The sequence below is a fragment of the Canis lupus genome, chromosome 11, assembly GCF_011100685.1.
Source record: "Canis lupus familiaris isolate Mischka breed German Shepherd chromosome 11, alternate assembly UU_Cfam_GSD_1.0, whole genome shotgun sequence".
Classification (NCBI taxonomy): Eukaryota; Metazoa; Chordata; class Mammalia; order Carnivora; family Canidae; genus Canis; species Canis lupus.
In genome coordinates this window covers 74,762,127-74,786,102 of record NC_049232.1, presented here as the reverse complement: position 1 = coordinate 74,786,102, position 23,976 = coordinate 74,762,127, and the positions used below count along the sequence as shown (strand labels likewise).

Genomic DNA, 23,976 nt, shown 5'->3' with positions numbered 1-23,976 from the left:
TGGAGACATCCCATTATCTTAATTAAAGTGATTTTTGGGCAGCCTGGGTGGCTCAGCGGTTTAGTGCCTGCCTTTGGCCCAGGGTGTGATCCTGGAGTCCCAGGATCGAGTCCCACATCGGGCTCCCTGAGTGAAGCCTGCTCCTCCCTCTGCCTGTGTCTCTGTCTCTCTCTCTCTGTCTCTCAAGAATAAATAAATAAATAAATAAAATCTTTAAAAAATAAAAATAAAGCGATTTTTACATAGACATATACATGTGTAAAAAATCCAATGAGCTGTACACTTAAACTGTATGTATTGTACTTTATGTCAATTAAAAATGTATTACAGAAAAAAAATCCCAAGTAAGGAAAAGAACATCAATGATCCTTTTTTTTTCTAAATGGGACAAAATTGAATCCCTTGGTAATGACAAAGAGAAGCTAGTGGCATATGAATTGCTGTGATTGCAAGTGTCTAATTCTTTCATCATCAAAAGAGAATCTGATGACATCATCATTCCCAGAAGACTGAAATAATAAACAAACTGGGGCGTGCCATAGAACCAATACCAGGTTATCTGATTCATGATTTTTCAAAGGTCTCAGAATGTCCGGCTTGAAAACTGTCTGTCCCCTTGAGATTTTCCACGTGTCTTCCCAAACTATCATATCGTAAATGTTAAGTCTCTAAGGAAGAAACTGTATAAAAGTCCTATGTGATCTTAGGAAAACAAAAGGTAAGAGTTTGTCCTTAATTTCAGCCAAACTGAACCACATTAAATTCCTTTTCTACACACAATTTCATAAGTGCAAGACTGAATATGACAAAAGAGCTTTATAAACTTCATGAGTAAAATTCCAAGGTAAATGTACAAATAATCTAAAAATTATAGTTCAGGCTCTAGCCCATGTTTGGAATCAATTCTATATTTTGAAAAGGAGCATCTATTTTATGCTGTTATTGGTCCTATAACCTGTCTCGGAATGATCAACTTCATAATGTTAATTTATTAAAAATAAGTTCCTTCATAAGCATACCCCTCTTTAGAGTCCAAGTAAGTATTTTCACAATTATCTCTTCTCTGACACCACATCCTATGAGTTAGGCTGGGAAGTGGCATTTGTGTTTTGATTTTCTGTAGGAAAAGCCCTGTCCACTCTAGAAAAGACAAATGAAGGTTATAAAATCTCTTGCATCAAGGCCAGCTTAGACCAGCTAGTGTCCTAAGACTTCGGGCAGCTAGCGCCCATAAAAAGTGTCTCCACAGACTCAACTCTATTTTCATATAGAGAGACCTCCAAGGACCAGATGTGCCTCAAATCCTAGCCAATATGTATTATATCAGTTGGTTTAAGTCATGGAGAGTCACAATTCTACACGGCTTACTCTGTATACATTGTGCTATATTTAATTTACTTTTATCTGTTTCTTTTTCCTCTTAGGAAAGGATGAAATACAGAAGAAAAATAATTCTCCTGTTATTACTCTTATTGCTTCTCTGGATTTTGCACAGACAGCACCGTTTCAGGTAATTTTTAAAAGCTAATGAATATTTTATTCTGGGTTTGGTAAGGATCTAGTATGTCAGAAAGGTGATAGGCTAACCTCCTGAATAAATCAGCATCCAAATGTATCAATCCAATATACCCCAAAATATCCAAATGGCATTCAAATGTATCAGCATAAAGATAACCATCAGCACAGAAGTTGTTTCTAATTTGACGGAAGCTAAACATGATTTTTGTAAACTCATAAGTGCGAGGAGAAGTAATGTTAAGCTATCAAGATAGTGACCATGTAATTATGGCTGGCAGTTAGCAATTTTTAGAGAAACTGCCATTTTTAAATAGGTGGCATCTTCTTTAAGAAACATCCCCAATATTGGTGACTTCCTGCACTACATATGGTATTTGCCCTTTATATAGTTTCACAAGTAGAAAGATTTCATTGGCAATTAGCAAATTCCATTGCTTCAATGATATTTAGTTATGTTTTCTTTCATTTGTTGCTCAAAGAATTAGGTTTCCTTTTTTTTTTTAAGATTTTATTTATTTATTCATGAGAGACAGAGAGAGAGAGAGAGAGAGAGGCAGAGACACAGGCAGAGGGAGAAGCAGGCTCCCCACAAGGAGCCGGACGTGGGACTTGATCCTGGATCCTGGGATCACGCCCTGAGACAAAGGCAAGCGCTCAACCACTGAGCCACCCAGGTGTCCCTAGGTTTCCTTTTTTAAGATACACATATGAAATCCTTAACTGCAGTGATTTTTTTTTTATCACGTTCATTACTGTATCTCTACAGCCAATAATGAACTTGGCACATAGTTTGTGTCTTAGTCTGGTTGAGCTGCTACAACAGAATACCTCACACTGGGTGGCTTATCAACAATGGACATTTATTTCTCACAGTTTGGGGGGCTGAGAGGTCCAAGATCAAAGTGCTGGAGGACTTGGTGTCCTGGTTCATAGACAGCCACCTTCTCGCTGTGGCCTCCTGTGGCAGAAGGGATAAGGGAGTTCTGTGGTATCACTTTTGTAAGGCTACTAATCCCGCTCATGTGGGTTCCAACCTTATGACCTAATCATGGCTCAAAGGCCCCAGCTCCTAATGCCCTCATGTTGGGGGTTCGGATTTCAACATACAGATCAAAGGGGACACAGATGCTCTGTCTGTAACATTATGTGTTCATCGAATATTTGGTAATATTAAGTAATAAAATAAGTGGATTGATGGGGTATAATTCTAGTCATGTTAAATGTAGAAACCCTTTATACAAGTTTAAAAGTAATGTAATGCTTTTTGTTTATCCTAAGCACAAAGAAACTACAAGGGACATACCGGTGCTGGTAAGTCTTATTTACAAATATGCTATGGCCTCTTCTTTGAGGACAAGACCCGTTGGAGGGCAGTAGGGTATCTCCAAGTCCTTGGTTCCTGCAGGTAGGGTAAACGAAAACAATTTTACAAACGTACTTTGGAGATGTTCGCTCTTCGTTCAAGGTCAGAGTACTAGGAGTCGGAGGGCCATCTGTGGATAGAGCAGTGAGAACTCATTAGGGGAAATGTGTTACGGGAGCCAGAACCCAGCTGCCGGGAATCTTGGGTCTTTTAAAGCTCTGGGAAATCACATAGGAGTAACGTTTTGGTTAAAAGACTCTCGGGAGATTGTTATTAACCACTGGCCACCTACAAAATCATATTATCAGAATGCATGCAAACTTCCCCAAAGATTGTGTAAGACTCCAAATCATAATATGTTCTTCAATTTCTCTCTAGAGTCATGGGAACCCACAAAGTGAAGTGAAAGAAACTTTCTGATGCTTCTTGTGTCTAAGGGCCTATGCCTCAGGTAGTTCTATGGCGCAGGACACTCTCACCAGGACCATGACTCCATATATGGGTGAGCTGCTCTGTGCATGAAAATAATATATAGTAAGATGGTTTTCATGGGCAGGGTACGTTTCTCCTATATACAGCCATGGCTAACGGGGGTAGTAATTCCCAATCACCTGAAAACAGCAGGAAAACCCCAGACAAAGGTGGGAATGTGCAAGTGAAGTCTGCTGCAGCAGATGCTGGAAGAAAGAATGAATTATAATATTTTCTGGTAAAATGTATACAGAGCAACACAATCTAACAATCATTCTATCATTAACATTAACTCTCCTTAGCATCAGGATTCTATAGCCTTAGAACACTAATACTCAGCATCCAAAGGCTTTGCTGTCAGTGAGGCAGGTGCCTGCATAGAAGGCCATGTCTCAGTCACATCCTGGACACTGCAGAGCTCCTGCCTGTATACGTAGGCATGAAGATGGACTCATGACATATGACTCAACTCCACAGCTGCCCAATCCCCTTGTGAGCTGAGCCCAGGATCAACTGTCCAAAGATTGGCTGACCAGGGTGCCATTAGAGTGGATAGCAAGGAGATAGTAAGGGCTTAGGCCCAACTGCTTGTCTTTCCACTTGCTGTGTATGGACAAGATAATAAAAATTCTTTGTGGCTCAGTTTCCTTATCTAATAAAATGAGGATAATAATAATAATAATAATAACAACAATACCTATCTCATAGGGGTGGATTAAATTAGATACTACTTAGGGAAGTATTGCATACGTATTAGATGCTAATGAAGGAAATCTAACCTCATCCAGCAGGTTAGAAAATCCTTTAGGTAGGTAGGGATATTTATTTATTTATTTATTTATTTATTTATTTATTTATTTATTTTTAAAAATTTTTTTAGGTAGGGATATTTAATATAAGACCTAAATGCTGTGTAGGAATTAGCTTTTAGGTCTTATGTGTCAACATGAAGTTGTGGCATGTCTAAGGAAGCGTAAAAAGGCAAGTGAATCTGGAAAATTAACATTGTGAGGGCGAGGTCAAGATGTGGCTGGGACAGTGTGAAGGGTCAGATAATGCCAAATGTTATGGCCATACAAGGAATATAGACATTATCAGGACAATGGGAAGCCACTGAGCACAGAATAATGACATGGGGACACTGGAGCTTTAGAAACAAGATAGTGGAAGCAAAGTGGACATATGGAGAATGGGTTGAAAAAGGCCAGTGCAAGGATAGGCAGAGAGCGGATCACAATTAAGGGGGATGGGAATATGGAGGTTCATTTTATTTTTCTCTTTGTTTATGTACCTTTGACATTTTTCATACCTACAAAGTCTTGTTGAAAGTGTACAGACAGTGAGCCAATTAGAAGGCTACTGCTGTAGCCCCGGCAAGAGATGATGGTGACCTGAAGTCATGTGGTGGCAGAGGATGAAGATATGGGGATGGATTTGAGAGACGTTTTGGGGGTACAACCAGCAGGGCTTGATGATGGATCTGAGGTTGGGATATAGGGAGTGCTCTGAGTGTAGAATGACACTCACACTTCTGCCTCGCCAATCCAAGTGGATCCAGTGAGAGACAGGGCAACAGATGAAGGGGACCTACTTTGGGGAAGATGTAATGACTCTCACACTGAGCATTTTCATCTTGTGGCATTGGTGCAAACTTCAAGTAGAGGACTTCAGAACACAGTTGGATGTCTCGGTCCTTAAATCCTGGGAGAAGTCTAGTTGCACATACAAATTTGAAGCCATAGGAAAATGCCTGCAAGAGTGTCAATTGATCAAATAGAAAGTCTAGGAGAAACCTTTCTGAGAATAACTCTCAAACCAAGGCTCCTGAGCAGATAGGACATTTAAGGCCAGAAAGTAGGGATATATTTCCATTGTGATAGAAGCGGGGAGAATCAGTGCTCAAGACAGATATGAAGGCAAGGTGGCGGAAGCCTGAGGGAGCATTCATGTGATGACTGCTATTTCTCCATCAATGAGAAGAAGGAGAGTGAGCACTGTGGAAACACATAACGACTTCTGGGAAGCCCAGAGACTTAAGCAGAGGTGAAAAATCATGATTTTCCGTGCCACTCCTATCAAAGTTCATCATTGTTTTTCTTACTGTTTCAAGCTTTTCTTGCATTTTACCTCATATTGTAAGATAGCCCATGATTTGGTAGACAATGAATTACCTTAAACTCAAGTAGATACAGTGTGATTTTTTGCATTATTTTTCCTGATAGGTCTGTGGATACTCAATCAAAAGAATTAAAGCTATCAGACTGGTTTTTTCCCAGGTAAGAATTCTAAATCAAATATGTGAGATCAATCCTTAGATTGCTCAGCAGAAGGTAACAGACGGCAGCAATACTAACTAGCATTGCAACTGCTGGACAGCAGATGGATCCTTGATAACATTTTAAAAAATAAGCAGTGACCAAGATGCATTGAAAATGGACATTAGGGGATCCCTGGGTGGCGCAGCGGTTTGGCGCCTGCCTTTGGCCCAGGGCGCGATCCTGGAGACCCGGGATCGAATCCCACGTCGGGCTCCCGGTGCATGGAGCCTGCTTCTCCCTCTGCCTGTGTCTCTGCCTCTCTCTCTCTCTGTAACTATCATAAATAAATAAAAATTAAAAAAAAATTAAAAAAAAAAAAAAGAAAATGGACATTAGGGCCCACATCCTCCAGAAATGAGGGTGTAGAATGACAGAAACCCAAAGGCCCTAAAATTATGGCCGGTCAAAGTGTGACATTTGAGATCATCTGGTTGCTTCTCCTCATTTCGCCAATGAGGGAACCAAAGGCCAAATCAGAGGTGGGCCATCTGTGCACTTGACACTTCAATACGGTGGCTTTCCTCTAGCCTCTCTGAGTCCCTCTTCTTACTACACTCACCTGTCTTTCTCCCTCATGCTGCAGGGTTTCAGGACTTGTCCTAATTAAAATTTTGAAAGGAGACATTCAGTTACGACCATGATTGGATAATGGTCTGTGACTCATCCTCCCATGATATCGTAACCGTTGTCAGATCTAATCAGGACACAGAAAGCACACAGATTATTTTAACAGAGAATGTAATATAAAGAATGATTAACTAACATAAAGTTGTTAACTAGGTAACTTGAAAGACCAAAAAGAGTATTCTAAGGTGTCATGGAGGGAAAGATTACAGGAACTATGTTCCTAGGGCCAAAGAAAGGAAAGGAAGAGGCCAAAATTATTAAATCCTAGAAACTTGGAAGGCTTAAACTTAAATGAACTCCATGTGCTGGTATCTCTGAGCTCTTGAAAGGCCTCTTGAGACAGGGAACCAGCCCTCTAGGAAGGGGCACTGGGAGGCTGGGTTTGCAAGTATCAGAAAAGCTGAAATCTGGACTCAACTGCTAGTCCGGGAAGGAACTGCTGTATGTGGGTCTTGCAGGAATGGGAGGTGGTGAGGAGCCCCCTGGAAACAGGAAAGAGCAAGTTCCTTCTTCCTCCAGTGCCCTGTATTAGCAGAGCCTTACAGGGTGCCCGCTGGCAGAGGGCAAATGTGGCTTGCTGAGTATAGTGTTGGGGGTTTAGTCAGGAAAGATGCTAGCTTGTTAGGAGGCACAGGATCCCCCTAACAAGACAGTTAAGGCGTATCCTTGTAACAGGGTGATGATTTATCCCAACAATGGAACAAAGGAGAAAACCATATAATCATTTACACAGATTCCAAATAAGCGACTGATAAATTTCAATTCCCACAGCATATTTTTTTAAACAATAGACATTTATTTCCTCCCACTTCTGAAGGCAGGACGTGGAAGATCAAGGTGTTGGCAAGTTTGGGTTGTCCTGAGGCCTCTCTCCAGGACTTGCAGAAGGCTTTCTGACTGCAGTATTCTCACAGGGACTTTCCTCAGCGCAAGCATCCTTGGTGTCTCTTTCTCTTCTTTTAAGGACACCAGTTCTATTGAATTTGGGCTGGATCCTTATGACCTCGCTTAAGCTTAATTACCTCTCTAAAGGCTCTGTCTCCAAATAGTCACGATGGAGATGAGGGCTTAACATATGAATTTGAGGGAGACAGCATTCAGTCCATAACTAGTTCTGAAATAGTCAATAGCATTTTTTTCTTCCAAAAGCACTTCAATTTCCATTGCAATTTTCATTTTCTAATTTGATAACCATCAAGATTGAACACTTTCATATGACTATTGGCCATTTGGATATTCACTTCTGTAAAATGCCATTTATATCTGTGGATTTCCTTTCAGCTTTCTTGTTAGCATCCTTGGATGCACAAAATTTTATTTTCTGATGAAGTCTAATTTATCTACTTTTTTTTTCTTTTAGTGCCCGTGCTTTTCATGCCACATCTAAGAAATGATTGCTAAATCCAAGGCTGTGAAAATGTACTGTAGTTTTCTGAGAAGAGTTTTATCATTTTTACTCTTCTATTTGGCTCTTTGATCCATTTAGAGTTAATTTTTGTATATGATAGAAGAGTCCAACTTTCTTTTTTTTTTTAGTGCAGGTATCCTACTGTCCCAGCACAATTTGTTGAAAAGACTATTTTCCCCCATTGAATGGTCTTCCCACCCTTTATTTAAAGTTAACTGATCATAGTTGTATGGGTTTATTTACAGACTCGATTCTGTTCCATCGATCTATATGTCTATCCTTATGTCAATACCACATTGTTTTGATAGTTGTATCTTTGTAGTAGTTTTGAAATCAGGAAGTGCGAGTCCTCCAATTTGTTCTTTATTTTTCTTTTCCTGATTGTTTTGCCCATAAAATTCCTTATGAAAAAAAATAAAAGGCAGTTGGAAAATCGATAGTGTATTTGTTTCCTAGGGCTGTTGTAACAAATTGCCTACAAACTACATGACTTAAAACAACATAAATTAATTTTTTCACAGTTCTGGAATCCAGAAATCCAAAATCCCAAGTTATCAGCAGGGCCATGATCCCTCCGAAAGCCCCAGGGAAGAATTTTTCCTGCCTCTTGAAGTTTCTGGTGGCCCCAGGCCTTTGGCTTGTGAGAGTGGAACACCAGTCTCTGCCTCTTTCTTCATATGGCCTTGCCTGTGTCGCTCTTCTATGTGCTCTTTATCTTCTTATAAGGACACCGATCGTTGGATTTACAGGCCTAACCTAATTCAGAATGACCTCATCATAATTAATTGCATATGCAAAGACACTATTTCCAAATAAGATAACATTCTGAAGCTCCAAGTGGATTTGAATTTGGGGGGAGGAGTCACAATTCAACCCACTACATGTAAGAATTATACTGAATCTCTAGATCACTTTCTTGGGTGTATTGTCATTTTCACAATGTAGGTCTCCAATCCATAAACATGGATGTCTTCCCATTTATCTAGGCCTTCTTTAATCTTTCCCAACGTTTTACAGTTTTCATTGTACAGTCTTGTGCCTCCTTTGGCTCTGTGTATTCCTAAATATTTTATTCTTTTTGTTCCTATCATAAATGACATTGTTTTCTTAATTTTATTTTCAGACAGTCCATTCCCAGTGTGTGGAAACAGCGAATGATTTTTTTTTCATGTTAATCTTGTATCCTGCAACAATTATTAGTTCTAATAGATTATTTTTGTAGATTTCATAGAATTTTTACTAATAGAGATCATTTTACTTCTTCCTTGGTTGGATGTCTTTTATTTCCTCTTGCCCAACTGCTCTAAATCTCCAGTATAATGTTGAATGGAAGTGGATAAAACAGCTTGTCTTGTTCCTAATTTTAGAGAGGAAAGCTTTCAGTCTCTAAAAAATAAGTATGATGGGCCCCTGGGTGATTCAGTCAGTTAAGTGTCCAACCCCTGATTTTGGCTCAGGCATGATCTCAGTGTCATGAGATCAAGCCCCGTGTCAGGCTCGGTGCTGAGTGTGGGACCTGCTTGGGATTCTCTCCGTCCCTCTCTCTCTGCTCCTACTGCCCCCCACTTGGGTATGCATGCTTTTTCTCTATTAAAAAAAAAGTATGATGTCAGCTGTGAGTTTTGCATAGATGCCATTTATCATGTAGAGGGATTTCCCTTTATTCCTAGTTTGTAGAATATTTTTATCATGCAAGAATGTTTTTCAAAACATTATATGCTTTCACTCATATGGAGAATATAAAAAAATGAGAGATTGAAGGGGAAAGGAGAGAAAAATCAGAAAAATCAGAGAAGGTGACGGAACATAAGAGACTCCTAACTCTGGGAAACGAACAGGGGTAGTGGAAGGGAGGTGGGCGGGGGGTGGGGGGACTGGGTGACGAGCACTGAAGGGGGCACTTGACGGGATGAGCACTGGGTGTTAGACTATATGTTAGCAAATAGAACGCCAATAAAAATACATATATAAAAAAATAAAAAGAATGTTTGTCAAATGCCTTTTCTGCATGACTTAAGATGATCATGTAGGTTTTTTTCTTTCATTTTATTAATATGGTATTTTATATTGATCAGCATGTGTATGTTGAACCAGCCTGCGTTCCTGGGAATAAATCTCACTTCAGATTTTATTTATTTTTCAAAAGATTTTATTAATTTATTCATGAGAGACAGAGAGAGAGAGAGAGAGAGGCAGAAACACAGGCAGAGGGAGAAGCAGGCTCCATGCAGGGAGCCCGACGTGGGACTCGATCCTGGGTCTCCAGGATCACGCCCTGGACCGAAGGCAGGCACTAAACTGCTGAGCCACCTGGGCTGCCCCTCACTTCAGATTTTAATATGCTATTGGATTCAGTTTTGTAAAATTTTGTTGAGGATTTTTTCATTTTTATTCATAATAGATATTGATCTATCATTTTCTTGAGGTGTATTTTTCTGGCTTTTGTACCAGTAATGCTGGCCACATAATGAGTTAGAAAGTATTCTCTCCTTTTCAATTTCTTTGGAAGACTTTGAGGATGATTGATGTCAATCTGTTAAATGTTTGGTAGAATTTACCAGGGAAGCCATCAGGTCCTGGGTTTTTCTTTGTGGGGAAATTTTGATTACTGATTCACTTCTTTTTACTTGTTCTCTTGTCTTGTTCTAGGTCTTTAAGATTTTCTACTTCTTGGGATGCCTGGGTGGCTCATCGGTTGAATGTCTGCCTTAGGCTCAGGGCATGACCCCGGGGTCCCAGCATCGAGTCCCATGTCGGGCTCCCTGCATGGAGCCTGCTTCTCCCTCTGCCTGGGTCTCTGCTTCTCTCTGTGTCTCTCATGAATAAATAAATAAAATCTAAAAAAAAAAAAAAGATTTTCTATTTCTTCTTCAACTAGTTTTGGTAGTTTGTGTGTTTCTAGGAATTTATCCATTTCGTCTGTGTTATCTAGTAAACTCTTGTGCAGTTGCTTTTGGTATTCTCTTATAATGTTTTACTGCCTGTAAGGCCCATAGTAATGTCCCCACTTCCATTCCTGATTTTAATAATTTGAGTCACTTATAGATTTTTTTGGTTTTGGTCAATCTAGTTAAAGATTTGTCAATTTTGTTAATATTTTCAAAGAACCAACTTTTGGCTTCATTAATTCTATCATTTTTTTCTCTTCCTCTATGTCAGTTGTCTCTGCTCCAGTCTTTATTATTTCTTCCTTCTACGTGCTTTGGGTTTAGTTTGCTGATTTTTTCTAGTTCTTTAAGGTGGAAGGTTAGGCTATTATATATTTCTTTTTTTTAATGGATATTCTTTAAAACTTTTAAAAAGATTTTATTTATTTATTCATGAGAGACCACAGAGAGAGGCAGAGACATAGGCAGAGGGAGAAGCAGGCTCTCCGTGGGGACCCCGACATGGGACTCGATCCCAGGACCCCAGAGTCACGCCCTGAGCTGAAGGCAGATGCTCAACCGCTGAACCACCCAGGTGCCCCATTATTGATTTCATTCCATTCTCAATGAAAAAAGATAGTTTGAAAGTTTCCAAGTATCTTAAGTTTATTGAGATATGTCTTATGGCTTAACATATGATCTATCCTGGAAAATGTCCCATGTGTATTTGAGAAGAATATGAATTCTGTTGTTGGTTACAGTGTTCCATGTCTGATTCTTCTTCTGCCTGCCCAAATCTGCTGTTGAAATCCAATGGCAAGTTTGTTTGTTTTCAGCCATTTTACTTCTCAGCTCCAGGATTTCTATGTGGTTCCTTTTATAATTTCTCTTTATTCACATTCCCTATTTGTTAAGCTGTTGTCCTCCTGGTTTCCTTTAGTTCTTTATCCATGGTTTTCTTTGGCTCTTTCAGCACATTTAAAATAGTTAAAATATTGTTCTAGTAAGCCCAATGTCTGGGCTTCCCTAGGGATAGTTTTTATTAATTTTTTTCCCTATGAATGGACCATACATTCTTGTTTCTTTGCATGCCTCATAACTTTTAGTTGAAAACTAGACATTTTGTATATTATGATATGGTTGCTTTGGATGTCTTTCGCCTGCTCAGAGTCGTTCTTGCTTACTGTGGATTGTAGCTGCTTTGTATGTTTAGTGACTTTTTCAAACCGTTTTTAAAGACTGAATTCTTTGTCTTGTTTGGTCTGAGAAGTCCCTGTTCCTTTAGCTTGTGGTCAGCTAGTGGTTTGGCAGAGATATCCTTAAATGACTAGAGCCAGAGTGGTGGTGTTGATGGTAGTTGGAAGGTTATTGGAGAAGAAGGAGAAGGACGAGAAGAAGGAGGAGGAAAAGAAAAAGAAGAAGAAGAAAATAATCTCCCTCTTGTAAAAACTGACTCTGTATTTGAGCCCTCAACACAGTTCAGCTGTTTACAACTTTGCCTTAGCCTTCACTTCCTGCTTGCACTGAGAGCCTAAGTATCAGCCAGAGGTGAAACCTTAGGATCTTCAGGGATCTTTCCTGAGCATGTAACCTGCTCTGAACATGTGCATGGATTTCTCAATTCCTCATTATACATGGGATCTTGTCAAAGCCTTTACTTTTCAAAGAACTCTCTTTCAAACCTTTCCTCCCAGGCTTTCAGCGTATCCAGTGTTTATTCCAACTGTGGTGGCAGGGCTTCTTCCATTTTAAAATGTTTTCAAGGATTGCCCCCTACTTAGCCACTTTTCCCTTTTGAGAGAGTTCTGAGTTAAGTGAAACAAAGGAGAGCACTAGGAATCCATTCCTTTGGAGAACTCTCAGGTCAAAACGGACAAACACAATTCCTTCAGAATTAGACCCACTCTTCTTCCAGAAGCAGATACTCACACTGACACGTGATCTGCTGTTTTCAATACCACTGCCACACTCGGAGGGAGTTGGTGTAAGGCTAAGTTAAAATACTGCAAAGCTTTCCTTCTCCTATTGTGTTGTCATCCTTTCCTTAATTTTTGCTTGACTGCTCTAAAATTTTGGCTATTTTCCAGAGTTCGGACAAAGTTGCTTCTGACTGTATGCAGTAATATTAGCCTGGCAGCATTTTAGAGTATGAAACTGGAAAGCTCATTTTTCAAAATGTGGTATCTGAAAATAATAAATGTTAAAAAGTCTAAGACTGGGAGATTTTGTTCAAACACAGGTAATATTACTTTAGGCTTTGGGTGACATTTTAACGGTGTCCTCAAAAGATTTTTGGAATCACAGTATAACTAATCTGTACATGTACTTTTGTAATGATCTGACCATTTCTGACAAGCTGTTCTCCTGTTTATTGTAACCATCAAGGCTTTGGATTAGAAGAAAGGAAATGCTGCAACCAGACACACTTTATTCATTAGTAACATCTACCAGTTTTATTAAAAGATATACTGTTCATAATTGTTATGTCTTTCTTACAGTAAATCCATGAACCTGACTAATACCAGCTGGTCGGCTCCAATTGTGTGGGAAGGCACTTTTGATGAAGAAGTATTGGAAAAGTATTATGCAAAACATAAAATCACTGTGGGATTGACTGTATTTGCTGTAGGCAGGTAGGTAATGGCAAATGTCCTTTACATTCAAGCTTCTTACTGTAGAAAATGAGAGATTATAGGAGCACCAAAAAAAAAAAGAAAAATCAAAGAATCAAAACACTTTTTCTTTGGAAAAAAATCACAATTATCAAGGAAGTCTGGCAAAGAAAAAGTTTGACACAAATTACCAATATTAGGAAAGAAACATAGTATATCACCTCAGAACTGGCAGACATCAAAGGGAAAATCAGAGACTACTACACTCTACATATACATGTGAAAACTTCAGTGAAACGGACCTTGACAACACAGTCACAACCCACCCAAAATGAAAGTGATCACTTCAGTAGCTCTTTATCTGTTGAGGAAATAGAATTCATAATTTAAAAAACTCCCAAGGTCTCCATGCCCAGATGGTTTCATCGGAAAATTCTACCAAATATTTAAAGAGTTAACATCAGTTCTATGTAATCTCTTTCAAAAAATAGAAGAGAAAGAAACAACACTTTCCAATTCATTTTATGAAGCAAGTGCTGCTCTAATAACAAAATCATACCCAAAAAAGTATTAAGTTGAGCAGTGTACATATTACCCATTAAAATTATAAATTTCATCAACTTTATAGTAACTCATTATTAAATATTGATAGTAATTTATTCTTTTTTTAATAGACCTTTTTTTTTTTAAAGTTTTATTTATTTTTTAGTAATCTCTACACCCGATGTAGGGCTCAAACTCACAAGTCACATGGTCTTCTGACTGAGCCAGCCAGGCACCTCTGATAGTAATTTATACTTAAACAGAAGATAACTCAGAAGAGGAAGGAAGGAAGGAGGAATCCTTACCAAAGAAACTTCTGTGTACCTCTTTCCCAGATCCATTCCGATCCCTCTCCATTGCTGCTCCACAATCTGTAAGAGGGCACAGTGAGTGACCCCATGCCAGGGCAGTGCTCTTACTTTCAGGACACAGATGGAGTTTCTGCTTCCTTTCCACGCCCCTTCAGTAGAACACACTTAGAAGAGTCCAATGTAAGTGAAGGACACTGAAACCAAAGCTTCATTAACTTTATCGTAAAATCCCCTTTTTGTGTGTTAAAGAGCCTCTGAAAGTCTCAGGAATTAATGGCATCAGGTGCCTCTGAAATTAGGAGTATAGGTGGAACCAAAAACAGAAGGATAGATTGAAAGTACCTATACAGGGGTGCCTGGGTGACTCAGTGGTTGAGTGTGTGCCTTCAGCCCAAGGCGTGATCCCTGAGTTCTGGGATCGAGTCCCACATCAGGCTCCCTGCATAGAGCCTGCTTCTCCCTCTGCTTGTGTCTCTGCCTCTCTCTCTCTCTCTCTCTCTGTCTCTCATGAATAAATAAATAAAATATTTTTTAAAAAAGCTCTGCCTTTGGCTCAGGGTCCTGGGATCAAGTCCCAAGTCAGGGTCTCTGCTCAATGGGAAGTCTACTTCTCCCATTGCCTCTTTCTCTCTCTCAGATAAATATATTAAATCTTTAAAAATAAATTAATTAACCTTACCTAAGAAAACATCAGAACCCAAATTGAGGATCATTCTATAAAATACCTGATCAGCACTCTTCAGGGTCAGGGTCATGAATGACAAGGAGAGAAACTGAGGAGCCTAAGGAGGCTAAAGAAACAAAATGATGAAATGCAATGTGTATCCTGGATTGGCACTTGGAAACTAAAAGGCTATTAGGGTAAAAATGGGTGAAATTAAAATAAAATCTGTGATTTAGTTATAGTATTTACCCACTGGTAATTTCCTAGTTCTGACGAATGTACCATGGTTATATAAGATAATAACATGAAGGTGGGTAGAGTGCATATGAGAAATCTCTATAGGGATCCCTGGGTGGCGCAGCGGTTTGGCGCCTGCCTTTGGCCCAGGGCGCGATCCTGGAGACTCGGGATCGAATCCCACGTCAGGCTCCCGGTGCATGGAGCCTGCTTTTCCCTCTGCCTGTGTCTCTGCCTCTCTCTCTCTCTGTGTGTGACTATCATAAATAAATAAAAAATTTTAAAAAAAAGAAAACAAAAATTAAAAAAAAAAGAAATCTCTATAATATGTTTGCACTTGTTCTGTAAATCTAGTATCATTCCAAAATAGAAAATTAAAAAAAAATTTTTTAAGTTCACAATTGTGTGAGACAATAATAACCTGACAATAACCCTTTTTTCTTGTAAGTGCCTAACACTAGCTTTTGATCCCTGAGACATCCATGTCAAAGACATCCAACTCAAATAAACATATTGCCAGCCTTGACTGTACAGCCAGGCTGTCCATCCCATGAGATTCCCCTTTTAGAAAGGCCTGGGTAACCTATGTAACTGACCACTTGAGTGACCCTGTGTTTTCCTTCCTTGCACTTTCATTGTTTCTCTTCAGTTTTAAATAGAAAAACCCTAGGCACTCCACCCCTTAAAGGCAGGAGCCTCAAGGTCCCCCCTTCTCGCTCCCTACCTACGACCTCGTTCTGTGGCCCTGCACTTACCCTGTACCCCTGTACCAGGACTGAGTAATAAACCTTGTTTTGTCAAAGTTCTCTGATGGCTGTTGCTGAGGTGCAGCTTGTAAGTGTCTTAAGAACCACTAGGGCTGGTCCAGCCCAACACTGGCTCTGGTAGAGGAAATGTCTGTGGGGGTCTCACCGCAAGCAACAGGGCCAAGGTGGGTCACAGGCATTCCTGGCCAATAAGATTACTACCAAAGGCTGAGAACAACAACAACAACAAAAAATAGCCCTATATTATTATACTAGACACAAAAATTAATTCAAACAAATAACTAACTTAAAAGTGAAAGTTAAAACGATAAAGCAACTAGAAGAAAATAGAGCATATTTTCACTACTTTGAGGAGGCAACCATTTCTGAAACATAATACAAAAGCACTAACCATAAAGAAATGTAGATAAACTGTATTTCTTTGGATTTGAGTTGCTAGCTTCCAACTCAGTAGAATATTTTAAGTGATATCTTTCATAATTTATCTTACTTTAGTTATTAAATTGCCATAATTTTTAGATATTCCAAACTAGAGAGTTTTTCTCCCAGCTCCATCTGCTATGTTTCTTAAAAATTAGGTCAATATTCAGAATGTATTTTTAATGATTATATAAACATTATTTGAAGCTGAGGCGTGTATGATTACCCTTCCTTTTTTAAATTTACCTGACGCCATTTATTACTCTGAAAATTTTCAATGGTTGGAGAGCCCAGAAATGAGAAAGTTTTGTTTTCTAATCCAGCAATCTTAGCACCATATTAAAAAGCCATGAGACACAGTGCAGATAGTGGGGTACTGACTATGCTACCTCAAACACTTCTGCCTAACTGTCCTCGTAAAGAAAGCCGCAGACACCAATCATGGCTCTTGCAATGACCCAAGACCCTCCTGCCTACAACCTGCAAAGCAAGCTCCCTCTTCTCTGATAATCCTGAAGACTCTGGCTCTCATCTTGCACCGGGCTCTGTGCTGTTTCCTGATCTCACCAAGTTTCATTCCCTCTCATGAGGGGGATTTTCTCTCCTATAATCCACAGAGCCCCATCAGGAAGAAGAAAGACAAATGACTTCACTTGCTTTTACACTGCTTAAATATAACTCAAGAAGTATATCTAATATTTGGTTTGCTTACTAGCATGTTTGGACAAGCTACAGCCAGTGTAATTTAAGTAGCATATGTTCCATCAAAATATAAGACAAGGAACTTATACATTTCTTATTTGTTTCACAGATATATTGACCACTATTTGAAGAAATTTATATCATCTGCAGATATGTTTTTCATGGCTGGCCATAAAGTCATAATTTATGTTCTGATAGATGACTTATCCAGGATGCCTTGGATACAGCTGAGTCGCCTCCGTACGATCAAAGTATTTGAAATAAAGCGAGAGAAGAGATGGCAAGACATCAGCATGATGCGCATGAAGACTATTAGTGAACATGTTGTGAATCATATCCAGTATGAAGTTGACTTTCTCTTCTGCATGGACGTGGATCAAATCTTCATAGGGAAATATGGGTTGGAGACTCTGGGGGAGTCTGTGGCTCAGTTACATGCCTATTGGTACAAGGAAGATCCTAAAGAGGTGCCATATGAAAGGAATGAGTCATCAGAAGCATATATACCTATTGGTATGGGAGATTTTTATTACCATGCTGCTGTGTTTGGTGGCACTCCCATCCAAGTACTTGATATTGCCAGGGAGTGCTTAAAAGGAATCATGAATGACAAGAAAAACAGCATTGAAGCAGTGTGGCATGATGAAAGCCACTTAAACAAGTATTTCTTTCTCCATAAACCTACTAAACTCTTATCACCAGAATATTGCTGGGATTATGGTAGAATGAATGGTCTTTATTATCCAAATATCAAACTCTATTGGGCCGTCAAGGATTATAAAAATCTTAGGGTGATAACATAATTATATAGCACCTTCTTCAAATTTCTGAAATTCAGAGCATCTTTTTGTCTTATTCTTTAGGAAATCAGCACTTGATAAATTTTAGCACTAAAAAAGAATCACTAACAAAATGGCAAGACCACCAGCACTGCATACTCACACTTTTCCTTGTATTCATTTTGAATTGTATAACATGGGATACAGCAGTTGCAGAATGAATGTATTGACATCAGATAGAGATACGTGATTTCATATCCTGTGTGAATGTCGAGTAAATATTATTTTTTGGATCACACTGAACAAAATAAAATCTGTCACAAGAAAATGAAACCTTAAATATCTTTATTGATCTATGTGGATACACATTTCTCATATTGCTTAAGAAAGGGGACTGTCTAGAGGTGTAGATAAGAATTCACTGTAACGATAATAATGTTCTCTCCATGTAAAACATCCAAGGTGTTAAGGCTGCCACCAGATGGGCAGAAAACTACTTAGGAAACTTTGAGTCATTCAAAAAGAACTGTATTTAAAACTACAACATTGTCGTAAAAACTAATTGAAGAAAAAATTAAAAATATAGAGAGAAAATTGAAAGCCTCCCCTTTACTCCCCCCTTGATAATCTATCCTTCAATACTCCTTTTATGTGCATTTACATACCCACCACATGAATATGCACACACACACTTATTCAATATTTTATACAAACTGATCTATACCACACCTATGCACATACACGCACACACACAGATTTTATCAGTAGTCAGGGTCCAGTTGGGAAAACAGATTCTATTATTCTTGGTATTTTAAACAGTGGGGATTTAATGCAGGGAATTGGACGTATAAACAAGGTAATAACAGCCAAGGAGCACACAAGAGAGAAGCAGCCTATAATTAGTTTTTCCTGAAGGCAGTGCAGTCCAAAGGCTGAAGGAAAAATTGTAGAATGTCCAGAAAGAGCTGGAACCTAGCATGAGTTGCCTGGCGTGAATGCGGACAACAAAGAGAGGAGTCCCAGTCGCTTTTAACGATGTCATCCAAGGAGACAGAGACAGGAGGGAAATATATAGACTTTTCTCCTTCTCCTACCCTGTCTGCTTTCTACTGTCCAGTGCTATCCACGAATCAGATGTGAGGGAGTCCGGGAGATGTAGGTCCCTGCCATACTGAGCAGAGCGTGGGAAAAGTGAGAGAGAAATCTGATGGTAAACAGATAAGTGGCTACCATAGTTCACCCATTTTGCCACAAAACACCCATACTCCTCCTTCTACCCATGCTTCACTCCCATAAAACAACTTCATGTTTCTACCTTGCAGAATTCAACCAACTTTTTATACATAACCACTTCCTTCCCAAGAGGGTGAAACACAAAGTACTACCTGACATCGTTTCCTTCCTCATGTCCGGGAACCCAAGATGATATGAGGTTCTCCCTCAGGACTGCACATGGTTCTTCAAAGTTTGGTGAACTCTGATCTAAACTGTAAAGAAGGGCAGCCCCGGTGGCTCAGCGGTTTAGCACCGCCTTTGGCCTGGGGCCTGATCCTGGAGACCCGGGATCAAGTCCCACGTCGGGCTCCCTGCATGGAACATGCTTCTCCCTCTGCCTGTGTCTCTGCCTCCCTCTGTGTGTGTGTCTCTCGTGAATAAATAAATAAAATCTTTTAAAAAAATAAACAAACTGTAAAAAAAAAAAAAAAGAATAACTAACACTCCTCATTTAAAAAAAAAAGGAGGAGGAGCAGGAAAAAGGGAAAATAATTGGTTAACACATAAAAAGGTACATATAGAGAACAATATATACTGATATTTGTAATATAAAAACACCTGCCTGCTGTAGTCCTCACTTCCGCAGCCAGTTCTAAGGTCAGGTTCCTGTTGACCACGTCTTTCTTCCACCACCAACTCTATTGTTCTTTACCCTCTGCTAGAAGCTCCGCTGAATAGGGTTCTTTACTAGTGACATGACATAAACCTCTTCCCTGTGGGATCTGAGTCTTTAGTGGGCCTATTCATTCACTTGCCATGGTTTTCCCTTAACAAGGACTGTTGGATAACATAGTTTAATACGTTCCCAGAGAACACCTTGAATTCTAACTATAGCCCTCATGTGAAATAGCAACCTGCTTTCGTCTTGATAACTGTGATCAGTTTCCTGATCCAGTGTAGAGACCCCTTCTCTGGATGTTGATTCAGCATGATGAGAATGCAAAATGGCTAGGGGAAGTCTCAGGTCCCAATTTAATGAGACTAACAATCACTTTGTTTCCTTATGCACTAAGACCTCCAAACTCACTGAGCCCAAGGTTGCAGAGAGGGAAGTGAAAATTGTTCTAGTAGATTATTTGGCGTAAATGTAAAAGAAAGCCTCACATCTCTACTTGCTAGTTCCAGGACCCATGCATCCTGGCTTGAGGAAGACAATATGATATAATGACCATTATTTTAAGATATATCCCATACTTTTAGGACAGCACCCCAACCTCACCAAATGTTGTCTTACAGCTGATACTGTGAGTCTTCTTGAGGCCATTTCATAATGTTAGATGCTTTTGGGTCATGAGTTACATGGTAAGATCGGTGAATTCCATGGACAGGAGCCTATTGTTGCACTTGACAATAAAATCTATCTCCTTGCCAGAGACTATGAATAAAACATTCTGGGGCAGCCCAGGTGGCTCAGTGGTTTAGCACCACCTTCGGCCCAGGGCGTGATCCTGGAAACCCGGGATCGAGTCCCACGTCGGGCTCCCTGCATGGAGCCTGCTTCTCCCTTTGCCTGTGTCTCTGCCTCTCTCTCTCTCTCTCTCTCTCGAAAAAATAAATAAAATCTTAATAAAATAAAATAAAATAAAATAAAACATTCTGTAAGCCCACAAGTGGTGCTGCTGGCAGAAGCACTATGGAAAAGGAAGGTATGTCTGTACTCAGAATATATTTGCTTGGGGACACATTTCTTCCCCTTCCTTGATGAAAAAAGATCCAATGTAACTACTATGCCACCAGTGGCCAGACAGTCCCTCAGAAGAAAGGAGTCATAAGATGCACTCAGAGTGGCCTTTGCTCTTGGTGGTTTGCACATTTAGCAGCAGAGAAAGCCAGATTCTCATTGATGGAAGGAAGTTTTTCTTACTGAGCTACTGGATAGCTTCCATCCCTGCCACTAAGGCCACTTTGTACATGGGTCATCACAAAAGCACTGTGTGGCTGCAAAAAAGAGGCTGACTGATATCATAGAACAGATTTTTCTCTACTTGATTACAGAGAGCCTCCTCTACTAAGATTGCTCTTTGATGAGGATTTTCATGAGATACTCACAGCCTTGCACTCTGTTCCTATTTCAGAAGCCCATAAAGGACCTCAGTCTTTCTTGTCACCAATTTTTCTACCTGCCTGAGTACAATCTTATGGAAATTACTTCCACTGATAACGGATTACACTGCAAATATCCAAGTGTTTAGTTAGTTGGATCAGAAAGCATTAAGTTCATGGTGGGTAGGAGAGGTCATAGTTCAAGCAAAATTTAGAATCTTATGTGTCCAGTGAATAGATACTTCTCTACCTGGCTACACAAAATGCTCTATCTAGTATCTATATTTGCAACTTTAACCTGACAAGGGGCAGAGATCCTTGCTCTGCAGTCTATCTTACATGGAGCCTTCTCTTGCTCCGAGTCTCTCTCAAAACGGGCAGGGTATTGGTTTCTCAATATACAGGTCAGAGTGGCACTCAAGTACAATATATGTTGCTTCCTATATCCAAAAAGTCCCACCGAGCTTTACACCTACTCTTATTTGTTGATAAGTCGTGCAAGGTGCAGGAACTTGCCTAGAGCCAATAACACTACATACTCCGCAGAAATCTCACTGATGTGTCAGGCACCTGATTTTTTCTTCCATCACCTGGCATACATTTGTATTAGCATGACATCTGGGATTCTTGCTGCTTTCTGCTCAAAATGCAAAGCATGGTGTTAACAATGGTATCCTGTAAGAGGTGCAGGTGGTCAAGGAGGCTGTGGACTGTATTATGATAACTCAGGAGAGTTTGTGTAACTCTGAGGTTTACTGAGGCCTCTGTCAGGTAAAACCAAACTGCTTTTGATAATCCATTCTAACTGGTATAAGGAAAAACATCTGTCACCCACAGACCAAATACCAGGGACTGTGTTCATTTGCTCGAGCAAAAATACAACACTAGAAGTAGCTGTAATTGGAGTCACCACTTAACGAACTTTATAATGATTCCCAGGCATTCTACAAATATAGATGGAAATATGATGATACAACTTGACTGGTTTGCATATTTTATGGTCAAACAGGCAAGGATATTAATAAATCTCAGGGAAGTGTACCTGTGTCAGTAACATCCGAACTTTAGCTCAATTCAATATTATATTCCATTCATCTCAATCTAATATCAATAGATATTAAACAAGGATGTAATAGAAATCAACAGCCTGCAGTGTTCAAGTATTTAATGGTGATCTTTACAATCTCCACAGGGAGGTCTTCTTATTATATGGCTTTTGATTTACTATTTTAATAAGAAAGCCTTTTCCATTAGCTTCATTTTGACCCTTCTTACCACATTAGCCCTTACACCATGAGTCAGAAACTAATGTAAATACTTCAGTAGTTGCTGAATGTAAATATTTCAACCATGAATTCAGGAATTTAGAAACCATAGAGTGGCTCTTCTATATGATGGGACCACTGTGAGATAAACTCAGGGTGGAATTTAATTTATCCTCTATTCTCCATAAGCCCTCACTCTGTTTAGTAGATCACAATGCTATTTTCATCTTTTAGAAATTGTCAACTCTGAGCTAGTGTAAATTCTGCATTTTCCTTCAAGGATACAGTCATCCTACTAAATGACCACAGGTCCTCTCTTGAGGCAACATAGACTCCTCTTCAATCAAGAGACTCCCGGTCTGTAAACTGGCTGAGGTACGGGAACATGATGAGATACTATAACTTGTTGACAATTCAACTCAGGTTTCTGCTCACCAGGTCTAGGGTTACCCCAATAATGTAAATCCCATAATTCTCACTGAAATCTGAGAGTCCATTTCAATATCAGTATGTCCCCACACTGATTCATTTCTCAAGGACTTAATGAAGGAGAGAGTCCTCTGAGCGCCCCCAACTCCACCCGGGAACATTGTTGAGGGGAAGGAGATGGTGTGAGCACAATGAATTCGCTTCAGCATTTCTGTCTCCCTAAACATTTGGATTTCTTCTTCTACATCATGCCAGAACAGCTATGATATCTTAGCCTCATTGAATGTAGGTTACCACTGAATTCAAATTTCAGTTAACATCCAAGAAAACTCTTAGAACCACTTATAACTGACAAGGACAACATATTAAATCCAGAATGTCAGGTAAATGTACCTGTTTTAATGACTTCAGAACTTCAGCTCAATCCAATATTCTACTCTATTCATCCCAATCTAATATCATTAGAATCCATTCTCGCATGTGTTTCCCTACTAATACAAATAAGCAAGAGCTTGAAATTCTTTTAATGTACCTATCCCCTACTGGAACAGACCTTGAATCACCTCCATGAGGCATGCTGTTTCTGACTCTAGGTATTAGGTCTTCATGCAATGAGAACAGGCATCACCTTGTAAATCCAATATCTTGGTTGAGACCTTTATGGTATCTTTAAGCAAGGAAAGGCTTATTTTCTCAGAGAGTTGAAGGGGAGTTGTTTCCACTGACAAGAGAAGCTCAGAAGGATTAGAATTACAAGCTCTCAGATTCTTCTGAATCCACCCAAATGTTCTCGTTCCAAATATAGGGGTCCCAGTCTTTCCAAATTCTCTAATTTTAACATGAGACTTTTTTCCCACATTTGTATTTAAATTCCATTTAGTTAACAATACACTGTAACATTCGTTTCAGATGTAGAACCTAATGATTTGTCACTTACATACAACACCCAGTGCTCATCACAAGTGCCCTCCTTAATCCCCATCCCTCCACCCACCTCCCTCCAGTAACCCTGTTTGTTCTCTATAGTTAAGAGTCTGTTTTCTGGTTTGCCACCCTCTTTTTTTTTATCCTCTATGTTTATCTGTTTTCTTTTTTAAATTCCACATGAGTGAAATCTTATGTTATTTGTCTTTCTCTGACTTAATTTTGCTTAGCATTATACTCTCTAGCTCCATCCACATCATGACAAGATTCCATTCTTTTTGATGGTTGTGTAATATCCCACTGTATACATATACCACCTCTTCTTTATCCATTCATTAGTTGATAGACATCTGGGCTCTTTCCCATAATTTGGCTATTGTCGATAATGCTGCTATAAGCATCAGGATGCCTGTATCCCTTTGGATCAGTATTT

General features: G+C 39.5%; 1 protein-coding gene across 7 annotated transcripts; it reads left to right on the top strand.

The window, feature by feature from the left end:
- Positions 1–517: 517 nt before the first annotated feature.
- LOC100682875 (N-acetyllactosaminide alpha-1,3-galactosyltransferase-like) lies at positions 518–17,940 on the top strand. Of its 7 annotated transcripts, XM_038553269.1 has the most exons (7): positions 518–718; positions 1,425–1,510; positions 2,797–2,829; positions 3,260–3,383; positions 5,575–5,628; positions 13,071–13,205; positions 16,938–17,940. In XM_038553269.1, exons 6-7 carry the CDS (start codon positions 13,078–13,080, stop codon positions 17,629–17,631), a joined length of 822 nt encoding a protein of 273 aa, XP_038409197.1. In that variant the 5' UTR covers positions 518–718; positions 1,425–1,510; positions 2,797–2,829; positions 3,260–3,383; positions 5,575–5,628; positions 13,071–13,077; the 3' UTR covers positions 17,632–17,940. The 7 variants fall into 7 exon arrangements, with proteins under 7 accessions (XP_038409197.1, XP_038409196.1, XP_038409200.1 ...); XM_038553268.1 differs by lacking the exon at positions 3,260–3,383; XM_038553272.1 differs by lacking the exon at positions 518–718 and having other exon boundaries at positions 3,262–3,383.
- The last annotated feature ends 6,036 nt before the right edge of the window (positions 17,941–23,976 follow it).

Excerpts from the sequence above, each read along its gene's own strand:
- LOC100682875 (XM_038553267.1), top strand. The coding sequence starts at position 2,567 with ATGGCTCAAAGGCCCCAGCTCCTAATGCCCTCATGTTGGGGGTTCGGA. Across the intron at positions 2,683-2,796 it reads ATGTGTTCATCGAATATTTG|CACAAAGAAACTACAAGGGA; the intron begins GTAATATTAAGT and ends GTTTATCCTAAG. Across the intron at positions 5,629-13,070 it reads TCAGACTGGTTTTTTCCCAG|TAAATCCATGAACCTGACTA; the intron begins GTAAGAATTCTA and ends TCTTTCTTACAG.